This window comes from Camelina sativa, chromosome 12 (genome assembly GCF_030686135.1).
Source record: "Camelina sativa cultivar CO46 ecotype springtype chromosome 12, ASM3068613v1".
Lineage (NCBI taxonomy): Eukaryota > Viridiplantae > Streptophyta > Magnoliopsida > Brassicales > Brassicaceae > Camelina > Camelina sativa.
The window spans coordinates 8,395,888-8,415,614 of record NC_141891.1 but is presented as its reverse complement, the minus strand read 5'-3'; the positions used below and the strand labels follow the sequence as shown (position 1 = coordinate 8,415,614).

At 38.0% G+C, this 19,727-nt stretch overlaps 3 protein-coding genes and 1 pseudogene across 4 annotated transcripts; 1 reads left to right on the top strand and 3 right to left on the bottom strand.

The window, feature by feature from the left end:
- Window positions 1-42: 42 nt before the first annotated feature.
- On the bottom strand, window positions 43-3,602 carry LOC104731000 (MADS-box protein AGL24-like). Of its 2 annotated transcripts, none has more exons than XM_010450249.3 (9): window positions 3,273-3,602; window positions 2,821-3,040; window positions 1,878-1,959; window positions 1,590-1,651; window positions 968-1,067; window positions 806-847; window positions 687-728; window positions 445-578; window positions 43-357 (listed from the first exon to the last, which is right to left on the bottom strand). In XM_010450249.3, the coding sequence occupies exons 2-9, from the start codon at window positions 3,000-3,002 to the stop codon at window positions 339-341; spliced, it is 663 nt and encodes a 220-aa protein (XP_010448551.1). In that variant the 5' UTR covers window positions 3,003-3,040; window positions 3,273-3,602; the 3' UTR covers window positions 43-338. The 2 variants fall into 2 exon arrangements, with proteins under 2 accessions (XP_010448551.1, XP_010448550.1); XM_010450248.3 differs by having other exon boundaries at window positions 1,590-1,654; window positions 3,273-3,452.
- A 740-nt stretch (window positions 3,603-4,342) lies between these two features.
- Window positions 4,343-5,407, bottom strand: LOC109128158 (uncharacterized; annotated as a pseudogene).
- A 4,158-nt stretch (window positions 5,408-9,565) lies between these two features.
- Window positions 9,566-12,927, top strand: LOC104730998 (AP-4 complex subunit mu). Its single transcript, XM_010450247.3, has 13 exons — window positions 9,566-9,847; window positions 10,204-10,298; window positions 10,374-10,577; window positions 10,665-10,781; window positions 10,857-10,985; window positions 11,157-11,283; window positions 11,583-11,683; window positions 11,765-11,869; window positions 11,976-12,070; window positions 12,220-12,307; window positions 12,385-12,445; window positions 12,535-12,608; window positions 12,699-12,927. Exons 1-13 carry the CDS (start codon window positions 9,787-9,789, stop codon window positions 12,795-12,797), a joined length of 1,356 nt encoding a protein of 451 aa, XP_010448549.2. The 5' UTR covers window positions 9,566-9,786; the 3' UTR covers window positions 12,798-12,927.
- A 182-nt stretch (window positions 12,928-13,109) lies between these two features.
- On the bottom strand, window positions 13,110-18,845 carry LOC104730997 (ubiquitin carboxyl-terminal hydrolase 16). The gene is made up of 11 exons (XM_010450246.2): window positions 18,094-18,845; window positions 16,435-17,728; window positions 16,244-16,329; window positions 15,992-16,077; window positions 15,713-15,875; window positions 15,504-15,627; window positions 15,253-15,410; window positions 14,783-14,867; window positions 14,476-14,685; window positions 13,952-14,013; window positions 13,110-13,867 (listed from the first exon to the last, which is right to left on the bottom strand). The coding sequence occupies exons 1-11, from the start codon at window positions 18,372-18,374 to the stop codon at window positions 13,372-13,374; spliced, it is 3,045 nt and encodes a 1,014-aa protein (XP_010448548.1). The 5' UTR covers window positions 18,375-18,845; the 3' UTR covers window positions 13,110-13,371.
- Window positions 18,846-19,727: the final 882 nt, after the last annotated feature.

The window sequence follows — 19,727 nt, the reverse complement described above, 5'->3', positions numbered from 1 at the left end:
ATCAGATGGTTTATGGAGTGTAAAACATAGAATTACGGCATCTTTAGAAAAAATTTCGCTCGCTACATTAAGAATGAAGCAAAAATAAATGGGGTTAAAGATAAAGAATACAGATGGGGTCCATTGTTTTTACTTTGGTGCAAATAGTTATAGCAAAAAACAATAACAATAATGTCTGAAACTTGCTTCTCCGCAATGCGATATGAGATTTCATTCTTCCCATCTCAGTTTTTTTTTTCAACACTTACTTATTCAAAGGAAAGAAAGGGGCAAAAGGTAGACTTAATACTTGTGTGGGCTTCAATCGTAGTCAACTCTGCTGCAGCTCTCTCTCCGCTTCATTCCCAAGATGGAAGCCTAACCAAAACAAGAATTAGTAACGTCCACACACATGATGTCAATAAAAGATTTATTATGATGTTCAGTGAAATAAGTAAACTATACCCAAGTTTCAGGGAAGTGTCGGATTCATCTTCAATGGGAGCTCCACTGTCGTAGCTTGACACGTTTGTGGTCGCTGACTCTGTCTCCACAGCTTCCTTAAACGCCAGCATTTTAGACCTTTCAAACGTCTCTAGCTGTCCATATATACGTTACCTCAACTTATATTATACTATATTTTCAAAAAAAAAAAAAGGCTGATTAATTAAGGTTAACATGATTTCGATAAGAGTATAGAACCATACTTTCTCCCTCAGTCTCTTATTCTCATCCACCAATTCCGATCCCTGCGTCACATGTTAATTAAGTCATTATATGTATAGGCCTATCATTTCCATTAGTAATAAGAATTATACGTACTAACCCGTTTCTCAAGTGAAGAAATCTGGCTCATCACACAGTCGCCCTATTATCAACAACAACAATGTCACACTTATATATATATATACAGCTTAATTATGATTACATATATTCCACGTCTATAAGGAAATATGCATGCTACTATAGTTTATGTATAGTAATAAACCTTTTTCTCAGACACACGGCTAAGTCCAGATTCAAGCAGTTTCTCCAGCCGCTGCAACTCTTCTAAGTTCAATCCATCAAGATCCTCTCCTCTCAGTTTCCTGTTTTACGTTATAAATACAACATAATACTCACTTCAATTTTATTAGAATACTCAAAACTACATCATACACATACACTCATTTCTACCCAACTACCCAAGTATCTCTCTATATATAGTTTGTTTGGACCCAGCTTTCAGAACTTTATCGAATCATACATCGGCTCTTTGTGTCTGCCAAACTAAGATATTATCTACCTATATATACTAGTTGATGCGCAGCTACATAGCCACATAGGAGTGTGTTTTAATAAGAATGAGTATAATGATTGAACACTACAAAGTCTTGCAATCTTTAGAAATAACGCTTAAAATCTATAACAAAACATCAATTTCCAAGACACACCTGAACAGGAAGAACCTACTTAATTATATATTGTAATAACTCATTCGTTCTTCTTCTAGATGATATATAAATTCTAAAACCTATAAATAACAATCACACATGATTGTCAAAACAAAACAACCACACACACATGAAATAGATTTGTCTCTTATCAGCATAACATAAATGGAGCCATACCGTAACTGCTTGGTTTTGTCTTCGATTTCCTTACTTAGTCTGGAGAGGTTACAGTTCTCAAGCTGCTAGATGCAAAGTCAATATTTTCAGGATTCTGCTATTGATATGGAAACTTAATTAAATAGATGCTTCAAGATTAATAATGCTATGCCACATTTTGTTTCTATGTTTAGACATACACCTGAAAACCTAAAACAAAGACGCATAACAAATGCATAGTGGAGAGTATTTTAGAGAGAAGAGTTTGATGAAAAATAAAAAGAAAAGAGTGAGTGATAATAAGAATACCTGGAGATGAGTAGAAGGTGGATCTATCAGTTTGTTGATGTTACTTGCATGAAGGTTATACCTTCCCAAAATGTCTCTCATTCTACACGTTTCAACAAACAATCCATCTTTCAGTTGAACCTTTTTAATTTCCTTCGACTATATAAGCATTTGTAAATTTACTTAATTTACTAATATGTACACCATAAACGTTTTCTTAGTTATAATAAAGTAAATGTAATCCGAAGTAGCTATATATCAAGTCAAAAAATATGTGCTGACAACATTTATATAATTAGTTGACTCCATTCCCAGTTATAGTAATGCTTCCCAAGATAAGATAAACGAGTGGTTAAGACTTAATCCCCAATCATACCAAGTGACAGTGTCAAAGACTTTTGTAATTCATAAAGTCAAAAGAAATTATAAAAAAGGAAAATAAATTTATTCTAATTGTGGTAAGTACTATGTATCCATATATACATATGCTTCCATAATTAACAAAAGTCGCACTATAATATTCTGCTCTCATCTCATCATCGATTATAGAAATCATAACATGAGTCTTAATGAAAATTATTGAAAAATTATAAGTTAGTATCCCATAATAGGTTTCAGAAAAGTTCAACGTAATTAATCACGTGTTATAAGTTAAAACATAACATAAGTTAGAACGTAACTAATCGATACCTCATAAAATCCTATATGTGATTAACTAGAAGTTGATTTCGTACATGATCTCGAAGCCCAAGGAAAATTAGCTGTAGAAAGCAAAAAAAAAAAAAAAAAATACCAAAGAACTCATTTTTCAGTACAGATATATCTTAATATATCTCTCTAATAATGTTCTCTATAGTATAATCACATAGATTGAAAAAGGGAAAAAAGAAAAAAAGAGAGAGAGAGAGAGAGAGAGAGAGAGAGAGAGAGAGAGAGAGAGAGAGAGAGTGAGAGAAGGAGATACCTTGAGCTAGAGAACTCGAAAAGCTTTCCGGTGGCTGAGAAGATGATGAGAGCAACATCGGCATCGCAAAGAACTGAAAGTTCATCGGCTTTCTTGAAGATTCCTCTTCTTCTTTTAGAGAAAGTAACCTGTCTCGCTGTTATGTTATCTATTTTCTTTATCCTTATCTTCTCTCTCGCCATTTTACCCGATCTCCTTCACTACTAATCTTGAATCTTGCCTACACATAACACAGTATAGACCAAGAAAAAAACAAAGAAAACAAGTGGAACAACGGTTAGCAAAAGAGTGTTTATAAATATATTCTCAGGAAACCCTAGATGGGTAGAGAGGGAGAGAGAGAAAGAGAGATCAGATCCAGAAACCATGAGAAGCAAAAGAATGAACAGTACTAGATGAATCCTTCAAATACCCCTGCTAAAGAAGAAAGAACACAGATTCACAGCTTTTACCTTTCTTTGAATGGGAGGATCTTGGATTAGGTTATGCAATCTCAGCACCCAGTTTTATTAAATTTTGTGAGAAGATAAAAAAAAAGGTTTTCTGGTAGCTTTTTATTCCCTAATATGTGAGAGAGAGAGGGAGTGAGAAAGAGATGGTTACTGTGTTTGTGTGTTCAAGATTGGAAAGACGAGTCTGCTTTTTTTTAGCTAAACAGTGATCAATGGGCCATAGGTTTTGTTTCCGTCATTTTCCCAAACTAAAATCATTAAATATACCACATAAACACACTTTGTGTTTTGTCTGACTGAGTTGCTAGGTGAAGAGACTGCTACTGCTACAGTTGTGATTTTTAAATTATTACCTCACCTTCTAATCCAACTAGCCTGTTGTAACTCAACTTGATAGCTAAACAGTGGTCATGGATTCATCTGGAACTTTAACTTTACAGTAGTTTTACTGTTTAGTTTAGTTTGGATTCTCGAACTAGAAAACAAAATAAAGATGGAAGTGAATATATAATTTAAATATCTTTAATTATATATAGCTAGGTCAAATAAAATGATACATATTTAAGAATTAAGATACATAAGCTGGAACTATGCACCAATTCTAATGGAAAGCTAGCTTTGGATTATAATTAGTAGATGCTAGCTGTTCATCTACCCACTTTGGATTTGATTTTTCACATAAGCTGGTGTCTATTAAATATTTCATGAATCTAGTTTTATTTCAAATCGTTCACTCACGATAGATGCGACACCTGATTAGATGTCTCGCATCGTACCACCATCATTACCTTTTATATTTGGTTGAGCCATTTATACCCTTTTTAAGTTTTAACCCTAATTAGAGATGATCTCACGTTTGAGTACTAATGTGATATATTAATGACGGGAAAAGTAGTCTTGTATCTCTTTCTGGAAGTGGTACTAAAAATCAAATTAAAATTGAGAAAATTCGTGGGCTACCACCTCATAATATACATGTGAAAATTAATCCGGCACAAAATCCGTGTAAGGTTTAAGTTTTTTTTTTTTTTTTTTTTTTTTTTTTTTTAACTGTCTTTTCAATTCATACCTTAGATTCCCAGAAAACCGGGATACTGGTTACAACTGCGAAGGAGGAGTATCACCTACAGCATACAACAAAAGGGGAAGAATAATACAAACGACCCTCATACCAGATGACATTAGTTTTGAAACAATCCAAACCAAGTGACCAACTCCGTTTCTCCAAGAAGACGGGAAGCATGACCTGGTCTGTCGTTCCTTGAAAGAGGTTCCAAGCGGCTTCTAATAATGACCTTAATCTCTTGTATCAAGGCGGCTGGAGTTCGCGAGATCGCAGAGTGTAGACGAGAGTTACGTTCTTTCCAGAGAAAGTATACCGAAGCTTGAAATGCCAGTCTTAAGATCATTGCCACATTCTTGTCCCTACATGGATTTCTCAACCACACCAGAGCATCCTGAACCGAGTTGGGAGGGACTACTGCAGCCATCGAGTGAAAATATCCCCAAACTTCCCCAGAGAAAGCACAATCGAAGAACAAATGTTGCCTTCATTCGTCCTCTTGAGCGCATAAGAGACAAACAGATGGAGTTGCCAACCCCCATTGTATTAGTCTATCTCTCGTATGTAATCTGTTTCTGGCAACCAACCAGGTTATGAAAGCATGCTTTGGTATCCTGTTCTTGCACCACACCGAAGCATACCACTCGTCCCGTTGAGCTGGAGGATTCAAAGCTTCCCATGTTCTCGCCGTAGAAAAACTTGACGAAGCCTCATCAATCCCCACTTTCCATAAATACATGTCATCTTCCCCATCCTCCCGCATATTCACTACTGACGGCGGGGGAAGGCACTCCTTCAGCAGAAGAATTATAGGGCTCCTACTCTGACTCCTAGAAATCCACCAGTTCCCTTCTCTCACTGCATCAGCAACCACTGCATGTTTGGACAGCCCCGAAACCATTGGTCCTCTATCACTCGTTAACTCCAATAAAGGCCCCAATTCTGTCCAATTATCACTCCAAAAACTACACGTGATTCCTGTTCCCACCTTACATACAACAAACGGCCTTGCCAGAGGTCTCAGCTTGCATATGCTTTTCCATATCCAGCTTCCAGAGGTTACATTCGCCATCTCCCAGAAATTTCCATGCCTTAGTAAGTTTCTCCTTGTCCAAGAAACCCACAGAGAACCCGCTGAGGTGAACAACAACCAAATGAGCTTCAACACTAAAACTTTATTCAAGGGCAACAATCTTCTTAGTCCCAACCCTCCACACTCCTTAGGGGTGCATACTGATTCCCAGCTGACTCTAGCTCCTCTTGCTGAGTTTGGTGCTCATTTCCTTAAAAAAAAGCTGCATATCCTTTCTATCTCCTCTATGCATTTATTCGGTAGGACAAAGATTGAAGCCCAGAAAGTTATAGTTGAGTATATGACGGATTGTAAGAGCTGAAGTCTCCCAGCAAAGGACAAATGCCTCACATTCCACGCCGTAAATCTGCTCATGATGCGATCAATTAAAGGCTGATAGTCCTGTCTTCCCAGCTTCTTAGATGTGAGTGTAATTCCCAAATATCTCACTGGTAATGATCCCTGAGTGATTCCCATTTCCTCTGCCATTGTCTGGGTTCGAATGAAGCTGCCTCCATCGAGAAACAGGGCAGTTTTGTCCCTATTTACTCCCAGCCCTGACTGACCTTCAAACTCCTCCATTATATAAAGAATTCCTTGCAAAGAGTCTTGTTGACCATCAAAGAATATGAGTATGTCGTCCGCAAAGCTTAAGTGCGTCACCACCGGTGCCAAACAGAGAGGATGAGGGCCAAACCTCTGGTTAAAAGGCCTCTGTCCAATTGCTTGGACAATACATCCATTGCCAAAACAAATAAGAGAGACAAGATTGGATCACCCTGCCTCAAACCTTTCTTCCCCGGGAAATATCCCACTAGTTCTCCATTCACCGCTATACTGAAGCTTGGAGTTGTGAAACAAACCTTCAACCATTCGATGAATTGTTGTGGCAAGTCTAGAGCATGGAGAACATTTAACATTAACTGCCAATCTACATTATCATAAGCTTTGGCGAGATCAACTTGGAGGCACCCTCTCGTAGTATCCCCTGGGACATGGAAGTCTGTAACTAGCTCCGAAGCTAATAGCACATTCTCACAGAGGTAACGCCCCTGTATAAACCCCACCTGATTACCCTGTACCGCATCAGATACGAACAGCTTCATTTTCTGTTTCAGGAGTCGAGAAATAATCTTATACACCGTGTTACAACACGAGACAGGACGGAATTGAGTAATCCGATCAGCGCCAGGCACTTTTGGTATAAGAGTAATAATAGTAGCATTGAGGCCCTTTGGTAGAGTACCCGAGCGAAAGAAATCCTGGACAGCCTCAACTACTACATTGCCCACTTCACCCCATGCTTCCCATATGAATTCGACAGGGAACCCATCTGGTCCTGGTGCTTTGTTCTTTGGCATGGTTATGATTGTTCTCCGTATCTCTTCGATAGTAGGGATTTGAAGCAGCTGGGTAGCGAGCTCAGAACCACACCTAAAAGAAGAGATATCCCTGATTTCTTCAATGGATAATGGCTGAACGCCAGAATTTGCTGTTCCTAGGAGATTTTTATAATATGCTAACAGCATATCCTTCACTTGAGCCATATTGTGCACCAGATCATCATCAGTTCCTCTCAAATGCTTTATCCCATTCCTTCCCTGATTTGCAAGAACAGTCCTATGAAAAAAAGCAGTGTTCGCATCCCCATCTTTATACCATCGAATCCTAGACTTCTGTTTGTAGAAGGATTCCTGAGTTTTTTCAAAGAAGTGCCAAGCTTTTCGGGCTAGAAACTCTTGTCTAAACAAAGAATCAGAGGGAGTGGTCAATAAAGCAGCCTGGACTTCCTCCAATTTTTCCAGAGCCTCCTTAGCCCTTTGCTGGATGTTACCAAACCCTTCTCTGTTCAACTGCCTGCAAGCTTCCTTAACCATCTTAAATTTCTGTCCCATGGTGAACAGCTTGGATCCAACAAAACAAGGCCTCTGCCAAGCTTCTCGAATCTTCTCCCTGAACCGAGGATGAGTAGACAAGAAGGAGAAGTACTTAAAGGGCTTCTTTGATTGTTCTACCCTAGCCGTAGAGTAGACTATACATGGGGAATGATCAGAATCTCCAAGCGCCTCAATAACCGTAATAGCCTCCGGATACTGAGTTCTCCATGTCTCATTGACAAGTACTCTGTCCAGTTTCCTCAAGACTGGATCCTCTTGTCTCCCATTAAACCAAGTGAAAAATGCTCCCCTACTCGGCATATCTGAAAGCTCATTTGTTTGTAGGCATTCCCGAAGCTCATTCATACCAGACAAAGGTATCGAGTGAGGAATCACCGAGAAATGTTCATTAGTAGACAGAATCTGATTGAAGTCGCCCATTACCAACAGAGGATGATTCCTTGCAGGAGAGTTCTGAACTATATTGGATAGTACTAACCAGAGATCTCTCCGCTGAATCTGAGTGTTATAAGCATAAACAAAGGCAACCGCGAAGCTTTCTGTAGTTGCCGGATCAAAAACGCCACAAACCATAAGCTGAGGTGATTTGAAAAAGCAGATAACTGACACTGTCGGATCCCAAACAACCCAAATCCGACCATTCTCTACACAATCATACCCAAACTCCCCCCCTCCACCCTGAAAAAGAAGCCTGAAAAACCTGCATTGCATTCTCTTCCGCTACATGTGTCTCCAACACACTTCCGACCAAAGGCTTATATTTACTAATCCATCTCCGCAAAAACGCCTGACGAGAAAGACCATTCAAGCCTCTAATATTCCAACAAAAAACTCTCATTTAAACGACCAAAAGGTGAGAGTAGAGCTACGCTCTTTCATAGAGATCCAGTGTTAGCCGAGGTATCACCTCGACTAAGCTGATCACTTGAGGCATGGGACAAGATCCCGAGCTTATCCACCTCCTCTACCTCAGACAGTGGATACCTCCGTGGAGTCTTCTTAACAAAAACCATCTTGGATTCTAACTTGGCAAGCTTCCTCACACTCTTAATACCTGCCATCGGCTTCCTTACTTCAACTGACGACGGTTTTATAATCTTCTTCTCCAAAACCGAGCCTTTGTCCTTCACTCTCCTTTTCGACTTTGACTCTACCAGAGTCCATTCCTTCTCCTCTGGTTTCTCAATAGGATTAGTTCCTTGAGAAGGAGGTTCCTTCCTCTCTTTCCGCTCCTTACTCTCTCTTATCCACAACTTGACCGCTTCTTGAGTCCTGGCTGACATTGTCAAATCACTCTTATGGCTAGTGACTTTCTCTTGTGGAGGAAGGCTTCTGCTCCTTCCTACTTCCCTCCTTCTAGTAGCATCCCTAACAGGATGCCTCTTGCTCTCCTGTTCCTCCAACTCTTTCACCTTAGTCGGAACCTGAACCACATAACCAACTTTTTCCTCTAACCTCTGACCCTTCCTCTCACCTAACGGGATCTCTGTGTCCGCAACTGCAGTTCCTCCTAGAGTAAAGGCGCCATTGTCTCTAGAACCGAACTTCTTTCTCATCAACGGTTTCGGACACCTGTTAAGAAGGTGCCCAAACCTTCCACAGTATAAGGTTTAAGTTTTTATGACTAAAAAAAAGAAGTATTTACGATGTGAGAGAGAGAGATAGCTAGGTTGAAAGTGTTTTGGTCTTGTTCATGGGAGAAAAAAATTAAGTGAGTGCAAATTATAAGTGAGAATTTTTGGTGTAGATCAATATTGTTCTGAAGGATCTTATAAAAAGTCGAAATAGATTGGGGACGAGCTAAGTGATTCTTAAGACTGTATAAATTTGAGATTAAAATGTAATTATGTTCAAGATGTATATTTAACATATTTATAAATTTCCTCTTCTTGTTAGAACATTGCTAATATTTGTTATTATGTCATGTGTTTCTGACTCGAATCTAAAAAATAAAGTTTAAATGTTTTATTTGGAATACTTGGTCATTTTGTGAGTTCTCTGAGCTTTATGCACTTAGCATCATTGCCTGATAAATCATTAAAACCAAAAATTTTATTATAATTTTAAGAAGATAATTTAGTATTTATAACATAATACATGTAAAAAACAAATAATAATAAATTTTTATTTTTATTTGCGGTTATAGAAATCTGATTAATTTTAAACTAGTTATGGAAATTGAATATTTATACTTTGCAGGTTTAAAAATTCCGGATTTTTTTTTTATTTAAAAGAGAGGATTTGGGCCTTAGTAATGTCCAAAAATAGGCCCGTAGAAGAACAAGAGATCATAATCTATCGAAAGCACAGAACCTTCTGAGCGACGAAGAGGCTTTACGATAACGACGGGCAAATTGGTAAAAAAACGTGAACCACCTCACCACCAGAACCAGATTACTCAGAAGACGAAAACCGATCGGCGTTCAGTAGACTCAAAACCAAACTCGCGGTGAATCGTCGGAATCCACCGCTAAAGGAAACATGATGATCTCTCAGTTCTTCGTCTTATCTCAGCGAGGAGACAACATCGTCTTCCGTGACTGTAAGCTCCTTTTCTCCCGATCTGATCCCCTCTCTCTGCTTCTTCCTTGTTTTTGTTTCCCCTCTTCAGAGTCGAGACTCATTGTCACTGTTTTCTGAGAATTTTTACATTGAAGCTTCTCTAAGCTCATTGATCTGTTTGATCTACCAGCATTTCCTATCCGATGACATATATGTTGAGCTGAATTCTCAGATCAGATTGTAACTATTCAATTAGTTGGAGAAGATGTAATTCTTGGAATCGTAATGATCAGTGGAGATATGGAATCCCTTTAGATTCTCTGTTTGTTTGAGCTGATGCGATTTAGTTGGATCCACTAGAAAATTTCAAAATGTGTTAACATTTTATTGATACAGACCGGGCTGAGGTACCAAAAGGCAGTACAGAGACGTTCTTTCGTAAAGTCAAGTTCTGGAAGGAGGATGGAAATGCTGAGGCACCACCTATCTTTGTAGGTATTATTATCCTTTCTGTTTGTTTGTGAGCTATAATGGTTTTATCTGACGCTTTGTGTGTGTGATTATAGAATGTGGATGGCGTGAACTACTTCCATGTCAAGGTTGTTGGACTTTATTTTGTTGCGACAACGAGAGTTAACGTGTCACCGTCTCTTGTTTTGGAGCTTCTACAAAGGATCGCTCGTGTTATTAAGGATTATCTTGGTGTTTTGAATGAAGATTCATTCAGGAAGAATTTTGTGCTTGTGTATGAGTTGCTCGATGAAGTAATTGTAAGTCTCATTATTAGCAAGTATATTTCTGTTTAGTAGATGTTTTGTGTTTAATTTAATATGACCTCATTGCTCTAATTGATTTAGGATTTTGGTTATGTGCAAACTACATCTACTGAGGTTTTGAAATCCTATATATTCAATGAGCCTATTGTGGTTTCTCCTGCACGTCTTCAACCTATCGATCCTGCCGCCATTTTCACAGTAAGATTGTTCTTTTTTTCCTCCTCCTTGTATGTATGTCATATGTGACTGGCCCTTTATATTAATGTTATGCAGCAAGGAGCCAAAAGAATGCCTGGAACAGCTGTTACGAAATCGGTTGTAGCTAATGACCCTGGGGGTCGGAGAAGAGAGGAAATTTTTGTGGACATCATCGAGAAAATCAGTGTTACTTTTAGTTCAAGCGTGAGTAGTTACTCTTTTGAAGTTTATTATACCAAAACTATATAAGTCTTGCCATACTCTTTTCACCTTGCCATATCAGTGATACTATGTCCTAATAAATGTAGTTGCATCGTAATGTTAGTGTCTTGATGAAAATTGAAAATGATCCATATTTTTCTGATTTGTGAACAGGGTTATATACTGACTTCTGAGATTGATGGCACCATTCAAATGAAGAGCTATCTTTCTGGTAATCCAGAAATTCGTTTAGCTCTTAATGAAGACCTAAACATAGGAAGAGGAGGAAGATCAGTATATGGTATTGCTTGTTACACCCCTTTAAATCAACATTATTATCTTAGGAAGGAATCTACGTGATATTCTATCTTGTCTCACTCTTTGAAATCTTGGTGTCTTTTTCCGTAATTTGGGCTTTGAGAATGCTTTAAATGTCAACTAAACTGCATGTTTCCACTTACAAGGCTTTCTTCATAACCCGATTCTTGAATAGATATTGCTACTACTGTAGCATTCTTCTTTGAGGCTCATCATTATCAAGTAGGGTTGATCTGGTAAGACTATCTAACCCTTGGTAACATCACTCTTGAAATGTTGCAGATTATAGGAGTTCTTCAGGTTCAGGGGTGATACTTGATGATTGCAATTTTCATGAGTCTGTTCGTCTGGATACCTTCGATTCTGATAGAACTTTGTCCCTGGTGAGCTTTAAAATATATTTCACAGAAAACATCTTGTCATAGCATGTTGTATTGCTATTTAACGTGCGTTCTGCTTTTCAGGTTCCACCAGATGGTGAATTTCCAGTAATGAATTACCGTATGACCCAGGAGTTCAAGCCTCCTTTTCATGTTAATACCTTGATTGAAGAGGCTGGACGCCTTAAGGTGAAATTTCATGCGTACAAGTTTTCTGAGTCAGATGAAAACTAGAAAAATTTCTTACTTTTTATCCCAGTGCTTAAGTCATATATTTCTGGTTGCTAAAATTTAGGCTGAAGTGATAATCAAAATACGTGCTGAATTCCCTTCAGACATAATTGCCAACACAGTTACAGTTCAGATGCCATTGCCAAATTATACTTCCAGGTACATCACTTTTTTTATTGTACAAGTGCATTACCGAGATACATGTGGGAAGAGTTTCATAAATACAGTTTCATAAATTCTGGCCTTGGGTATTCCAAAATCTGAACCACACTTGAGATAGATTCAACGGATTATGTTTGTTGTGACAGGGCTAGTTTTGAGTTGGAAGTCGGTGCGGCTGGACAGAGGACAGATTTCAAGGAATCGAGCAAAATGCTTGAATGGAATTTAAAAAAGGCAAGTGTTTAATCTCTCACGTGGTATTTTGAACTATTGTATTGTGCTACCATTAGCTAACAACTGTGGTGTTGTAGATTGTTGGCGGGGCTGAACATACACTGCGTGCAAAGCTAACGTTTTCACAGGAATTTCATGGTGACCCCCCCTAAGACAAAAGTTATTCATTCGTTCTCTCAGAGAAAAATAAAGTATTGCTTGCTGATAGTTTTCAATTTCAATTTTAGGTAATATCACAAAGGAAGCAGGGCCGGTCAGCATGACTTTCACGATACCAATGTACAATGTTTCTAAACTTCAGGTAAGTATAACGCCGGTTCTTGAGATTTTTCCTTCTTGTATTACCATTAACCGTCCTCTTCAACCATCTCTAATGGATTGGGTGATGCAGGTCAAATACTTGCAGATAGCAAAGAAATCAAGTAGTTACAATCCATATCGTTGGGTTAGATACGTTACACAGGCCAATTCATATGTGGCTCGGATATGACTTCTTTCAGATAATGTTTGTCACTTGTATGTTTTAATAATACTGTCTCTTTTCTTCTCCACAATGTCTGTTTATTTCCGGATCATACTTCTTCAAGTTTTAAGAGGATTGCTTTGCAGTACATGTTAAATGTTCTCTCTTTTTTTTTGGATATTTTCTTCTTTGGTATCATTGATTCTTTTGTTTTGTTTTTCCCTGAAAACATCATATGATCTCCAAATATGTAATCTGCAGAATTACATCCATTGAATCTTTCCTGGTCAATTCCAAGATTCTACGTTACGCAAATCGTAAAGTAGTGAAAGAGCAGCGTTGAGATGCAATTAGATTAGCTTTATTGATGATCATAGTGAAATCAATACAACTTATTAACAAACGTAAATTCCCTTCCATTACCTGATACATTTTCATGGGCAAAATCTCTCTTCCCCACTGTACACTACTATATACCACTTCCCATTAACCACTTTCACCAAGCCTAGGGGAGGTTGTTAATAAAACCACTCCATCTACGTGTAATCAACTACTTGTTCTACTACTTTGATTTAATCGGGCCGGTGGACAAAAATCCCTCTCACCTTTCTCTTCCCAAAGGCAACTGATGTCTTGAGGTTCCGTACGTTTCTGGAGAAGAACGACTCAAAGGCGAATGCCTTGTGAAGACAGGAGAAGACGAAGAAGAAGATGATGTTGGTGAAGGAGCCTCAGACTGTCCGTGAGCCCGTCCCTGATGATCTCCAAAAATGAAATCAGCAAAGTCATCCGTGCTTGTACTGTCTGTGCTACAAGAGCATTCATCTGAGTTGCTGTCAAAGAGAGAAGAACTGTCACTTGATGAGTCCTCTTCTAAAATTCTCTGCAGCCTCTGGAAACTGGAATAAAACGACTGTATATTGCCAGATCGACCACCACCGGGAGTGTTGGAAGACACCACAGGACTTGAAGTAGACACAGGCCGTGGTATGGATATGGTAGTTTTCTCATTAGCTTTAGGTACTGGCACCCTGCATTTTTTATTGGATGCTTCGGCTTTGGTACACATTGTTAGTCTTGGAGGCATTGGAGAGCACCTGTTGTCAATTCATTCGATACGTAGCATAAGTAATCAGATCAATTATAATCCACAATCTTAAAGAGTGAGAGAGGTATCTCACCTTGCATAGAACAACATATACGCTCCCTTCGTCAAGATCCTTTCAACATCAGAAGTTACTACCTGAAAACAATCAATGCACACCAGAAGAATTAAACATAGAATTTCTCTTCAAACTTGTGATCAAGAGATGAAGATGACAAGAAGAGACCAGTAAATGAGTAGCAACCAACGCTATTCCTCTCACAAAACCAATCCAAAGACTTTCAGACTTCAATGAGGTTGGAACAAATGTTCTAGAAAAGCCAATAAAACCAGCTACAATATATCCTATTTACAATATAATCTCATTTTCCAAGGGAAGGGGAAATTATATAATTATTATCCATTCAAAACTAAGAAATTCGACATAGAAAAGGAAGAAGCAAACAATGTACACCTATAATGTTGTCAGAGAGGTAGGAAATTCTATTTACTTCCAAAGTGCAACATATATCAAACACAGGTAAAAATGTAACAAAAACAAAGCTTATTTAGAAACCAATTCACAACCAACATTCCAATGATAATATATGAGAAACTTACCGTGCTATCATCAGCCTTGTACCACTTATTTTGATTTCTGATATAGCAGACATAGTGGCCAGAAAACGCCGCATTCATTATATCCAAGTGAACAATGACTCCATAGAGTTTGTAGTCATGTGATTTTTCACTCCCTCCACTGACATATGGTGCCAAATCTAGAGTTTCTGGAAACCTTATAAACTTATTGAGCTTCCCGAACTTTCCTGCCTTTAAGAATTAAGTGTAGCGAAATTGTGAAAAGACAAGAAAACACAGATGGAACTCAACAGAAACAAACCAGGTCTTCATTGAAGATATTAATTACCTGGAATCGTTTTAGTGCAATTGTAAGGACATTAGGAGGTTCCGTAATTTTCAGCTTCTTTTTGGCTCTCTCATAGGATTTACAGCTGCGCACAGAAATACAAAAGTTAGCACCCATTAACCTTCGAATGTAAACCTCACAGCCAGAATCGAATGTAGTTTTATAAGAGGCCACAGATGATTGGTTTAAACTACGCAAATACAAGACCATGATATACTCAAAAAAATTCTGTCATGATAGCTAGAGGGGAACTCTGTTGCAGCTGGTCATGGAACAAGGTATTGTAATTAAAATTCATAAAAGGGAATGATATGGTTGACCATGAACTCTAAATCAACTTGTATCCTACCCATCTAAGAACCATACATAAAGCTGATGTAAAAACTCTATCTCCAAAACATGAAAAAAATATATATACATATCAAAGGACCACGCGAACTTCAACACATTATAAGGAAGTGCTGACCAACCTGTCACATCTGTATTTGTTTTCTCCATCCAATATCTCAGTCCTTGTAAATCGACGCAAAGCATCATCCAAGGTGCTAATATCCCCATCAATCTCAACCGTTAGATCCATCATTTTTTCGCGAAGCTCAGATTTTCCTTGACATTTCATGCATTTAATCTGGCAGACATCATAATTTTCAAATAAAAAGGATTATAACTCCCTCCAAACCTATGTAAAATGAGTAAAGTAAAATGTACTAGGTAATGATACCTTTGATCGGAGGTATCCCCCAAATGTCAAACCAATAAGAGTTGTATCTTCTAATTTGCTAGTCTTCGGCATATCATTTTCAGATGCCTTAATGCACACAGACTGCATTGTATCGACAACAAACCTGCAAATTGCAAGGAAAATAAATTAAAACAATATTCTTAAATGTATGCATGAGAGTTCACTCGACTACAGAAACTTCAGTTCACCTAAGGAATTCATGTGCATCTTCTTCCTTGCCATTCCCAAGAAAGATTCCAATACTCTGCAACTGAGATAACAACCCATTAGGGGATAGTGGAGACTTCCCTTCTTTTGCCTTTAAGACCAACTTCTCAAACCCACAGGTGAAGCACTGTTCTTTGTTTGGACCTATAATTAAACGACCTAGTAAGAGCCTGATATAACGATGATTGTAGAACATAACCTTCCAAAATAAGTAGCATATAGCGCATCAAAAAGAAAATAACTTAGGACCAGTGACGCACATGCTCTAGAATGAAATTGCTGGAGGAAGTATGTCGTCAGAGGAGGAGTGAACATCAGGCATTGGAAGACAACATTAGCAAAGCAGCTGAAAGAACAAGAATATTTGTTTGCATCAGCGAGTGAGCTACACATTACTTTGTATTACAGCAAAGCGCTGAAGACTTTATAAAAGCCACAAAATAATATGCACTTCTTCAGAAAGCATAATTCCCAGGATAAAAAGGACTATAAAAAGAGGAAACTGGGGTCACCTATTCCCAACATTAATGAGGCCACAAGGCTGGAACTCAATTTTATTTGTATACAGCTTAGCAAAGTCTTCATATGGAAAGAGCCCCTGCATGTCACAAATAGATTAATAAGAATAAATAGCTGTGCTGATTGTTAATGTAGGAAGTATGTGTTGCAGAATGATGATAGCATCCTAGAACTCAGTGATTACCTTACGACCATGTCTTCCTACCATCTCATTTTCAGATGATGACTTCGGTCTTCTCCACTGGTCTACAACTTTCTGTGCTGATGCCTTCAAACCACATCTTCCATGTAGAGAATTTATATGGTGAACGGTAACACCATTCTGTTTCTGATGGTCAAGAACTCTTCCCGTTTTTGCACCTAGAGGAGAATGTTTCATAACATCAGTACACTCCCTAGTATTTGAGGCCTTGGATGCCAAAAGTTGGACTTCCCCAACCTTCCTAGGGTCCAACATACAGCGACTTTCACTACTGGCACTCTTTGACTTCTGAAGGGTCATAGGAGACAAATCAGTAGTGCCCAAAGAACTTGGCGCATCAGTAGAAGAGAAAGTTGGTAATGAAATTTCAGCTTTAACAGATCTTTTAGCCTTTCTTTCTTTTAAATTCACTTCAATAGAAGAACTCACTGGTGCAGCCCTGGGAGCTTCTTCTGAAATGCTACTCCTATGCCCAGAAACTTTAGTAACTGAAGCGTCTCTGGAGGAGCCATAGGAGAAATGCAGAGAAGATTTACCAGGTCCATCAGATTTAGAACTATCACAACTGTCACTAAGATATTCAGCTGATCCAAGGGCCGTACCCCAAAAATCAGATGACTTCAGAGGAGACGGGTCAGCGGATCCTGGATGCCCATCCGTAACTAATGAGCGTAAGCTACTTGATTGGATCTGGTTCTGCCCAGCATCACCCCCAGGTTTATGCAGACTTAATTTAGGTATACTAGCGAGGTTATCTACAGACTCAACCAAATGCACAAATTTAGGAGACAACGGTTTGGATGGAGCATCATCAATGGTGTTGAAACAGGTCTCCTCTGACTGTGCAGAAACACGAGCATCAAGTGGAGATTCTGGTCTCTCAGAATCAGAAGAACTGAAGCTCCCACAACGAGAAGAAATCTCATCACCAGAGTCATTACGGGGGGAGGAGGAGAAACCAGAAAACGAGGATCCAGATGTTTCAGCAACAGAAACAGCTTCTTCCTTATCTATAAGGTCATCTTTGTTATCTGCAATATCTCCATTCCCATCTTCAGGAGATTTAGCAGGATCAGAGAATATTGCTTCCTTGCTAGGCATAGAAACTGGTTCTGGATGCTCCAATAAAGTTTCATCAGCAGTACTCGGTTCATTTTCTTCTATGCAACTCAGATCAGAATCACTTTTCTCATCTTCATCATCATATATAATGGGAGCAGGACGACATTCATCTTTGTGACCTTGCCGCCAGTGAATGATTTGGCATTTCCCAGAACTGAGAAAAGAAAAGCAAAATAAGTTCCAAAGTATCACTAAGACATGTTGGGAACGAAACTTCACATATGCGGATGGGGAAAAAGGTTGAGAATTTGACAGACATTATAGCGCAAAGCTTAAACTATCGAATTAAAATAAATTTATCAACAGCACATTATCACAGATACATATACTGCACTTCCTCCCAAACTAACTAATCTCTCCAGATGCACTTTGAGTATTGCTAAAGTTACAGAAGTACATCTTATTCTTTCCCTTCTACTCACTCCAATTGACCAAGTCTCACCAGGTAATGCAGTACAATCATAACTCTAGAACCATACACACTAAATTCTGAAATTGAAAGGATAGGAATTTGCATACCAATACCGAACGGATTTGCAGCGAGAGCAACGAGTAGTGGCAAGACAATAGCACACAGGACAATGGAAGACATTAGAAACGGCAACAGAAGAGAACTCAAAAGAAGCCTCTTGCTCAGCCCTAGCAGCCTCTTCAGAGGCATGAATAAGAAGTCTCCTAATCTCTTCCCTTCTTTGAGCAGCGACCCTCCATTTGTGTCGGACAACGAAGCCGATCAAAGGTAAAACAAAAGAGATCACAAGGACAAGAGACGAAATCCCTAGATCCAAAACAAGGAGCATTTATCCTCCACCAGATGCACAAACAATTGGAAACAAATCTGGACCACCAACCATAGATTTTCTCCACCGGCGTAAAATTAGCCGGGACCGGAGGTGAACTGTGAAGATCACTCCGGTGGATTTTAGCACATGCAGAAGAAAGAAGGAAACAAAACCCAGAAAATAGTTTTTTTTTGGGATTTCGCTGGTGGGTAAGCTTCCGAAATGACGACACAGGAAAATTCCAAGATCAGACGGTATAAACAAAAACCCTTCGAGAGCACAAGTTGGGTTGTTTTTGTATATTCTCTGGAAATTAAAAAAGTTGAGAAATTTGGGTGATTCTGGTTTTAGGGTTTCCAAGGGAAGGAAAAGAGTGGAGAGATTCTTCTACGGTAGGAGGAGGAAGAAGAAAATATGAGACAAAGGATATTACTTTTCTAAACCAAGACGTTTTCTGCTTTTTTTTTTTATTATTACCAGATTACTTTTTTTTTTCTAACGTCATTTTGGATTTTTTATTACCATCAATTCTTTTTCTTTAATAATAATAATTGTTCAATGGAAAATATGTATTAGCCTGTTGACAAAAAGAAAAAAGTTTTTGTCTTAGTCAAGTTAAAAATTATATTGATGGGAACTTGTAATTATCTACTTTAATAAATAAATGTATATATTAGTGCCAATTTCTTTGTCTTTCATTTTAATTTTTTTTGTTATTTTTCTTTACAAATTGATATATAAATTTATGTCGTCTTTTGATATATGATAAAAAAAAAAAATTAACTTACTATAAATGGTTACCATATATACAACCATTAATCCAGTATTTGCAATCTACACAAATTATTATTATATCTATGACATACAAAATTTAGTTACGCGTTTTCATCTTCTGCTACCCAGCAAGTTAGTCCAGTAATACTTACTCAAGATTGTAAACTTGTATTATGTATATCTTGGAAGATAATCATCAAATTTTGGTTAATGTAAAAACACTATTACACTAAACATGTAATTGCCAACTAAATTATTGGTTCAAAATGAAATGAGTATTCCAAAAAAATTGTTAGAATATATCCGGCGAGAATTATATTCAATCCACCATATTGATAAAGATAATAGTCGATATCAAACGTAAAGACTAGATCAACAAAGAGTCATATTGTAGAACATTATTTATTTCAAGTCAAATTTCATCTTATTTCTTTACTTAAAAAAATATTTAAGATTCATTTCTATTCCAAAAGAAAACAATATAACATCAATGAACCTAACAATTGAGTAAAATAATAGTGTGAAGTAAAATTTCTTCTGACTACATGAAAGAAAATTTTACAAATAAAACTAGCAAACTACAAAGAACCTGTACTA

Excerpts from the sequence above, each read along its gene's own strand:
- LOC104730998 (XM_010450247.3), top strand. The coding sequence starts at position 9,787 with ATGATGATCTCTCAGTTCTTCGTCTTATCTCAGCGAGGAGACAACATC. Across the intron at positions 12,071-12,219 it reads TTGCCAAATTATACTTCCAG|GGCTAGTTTTGAGTTGGAAG; the intron begins GTACATCACTTT and ends TTGTTGTGACAG. Across the intron at positions 12,446-12,534 it reads GTTTTCACAGGAATTTCATG|GTAATATCACAAAGGAAGCA; the intron begins GTGACCCCCCCT and ends TTTCAATTTTAG.
- LOC104731000 (XM_010450248.3), bottom strand. The coding sequence starts at position 3,002 with ATGGCGAGAGAGAAGATAAGGATAAAGAAAATAGATAACATAACAGCG. Across the intron at positions 1,960-2,820 it reads TTCGAGTTCTCTAGCTCAAG|AATGAGAGACATTTTGGGAA; the intron begins GTATCTCCTTCT and ends TGAAACGTGTAG. Across the intron at positions 729-805 it reads TTTCTTCACTTGAGAAACGG|GGATCGGAATTGGTGGATGA; the intron begins GTTAGTACGTAT and ends CATGTGACGCAG.
- LOC104730997 (XM_010450246.2), bottom strand. The coding sequence starts at position 18,374 with ATGCTCCTTGTTTTGGATCTAGGGATTTCGTCTCTTGTCCTTGTGATC. Across the intron at positions 14,014-14,475 it reads ACAAGGCTGATGATAGCACG|GTAGTAACTTCTGATGTTGA; the intron begins GTAAGTTTCTCA and ends GATTGTTTTCAG. Across the intron at positions 13,868-13,951 it reads TATATGTTGTTCTATGCAAG|GTGCTCTCCAATGCCTCCAA; the intron begins GTGAGATACCTC and ends AATTGACAACAG.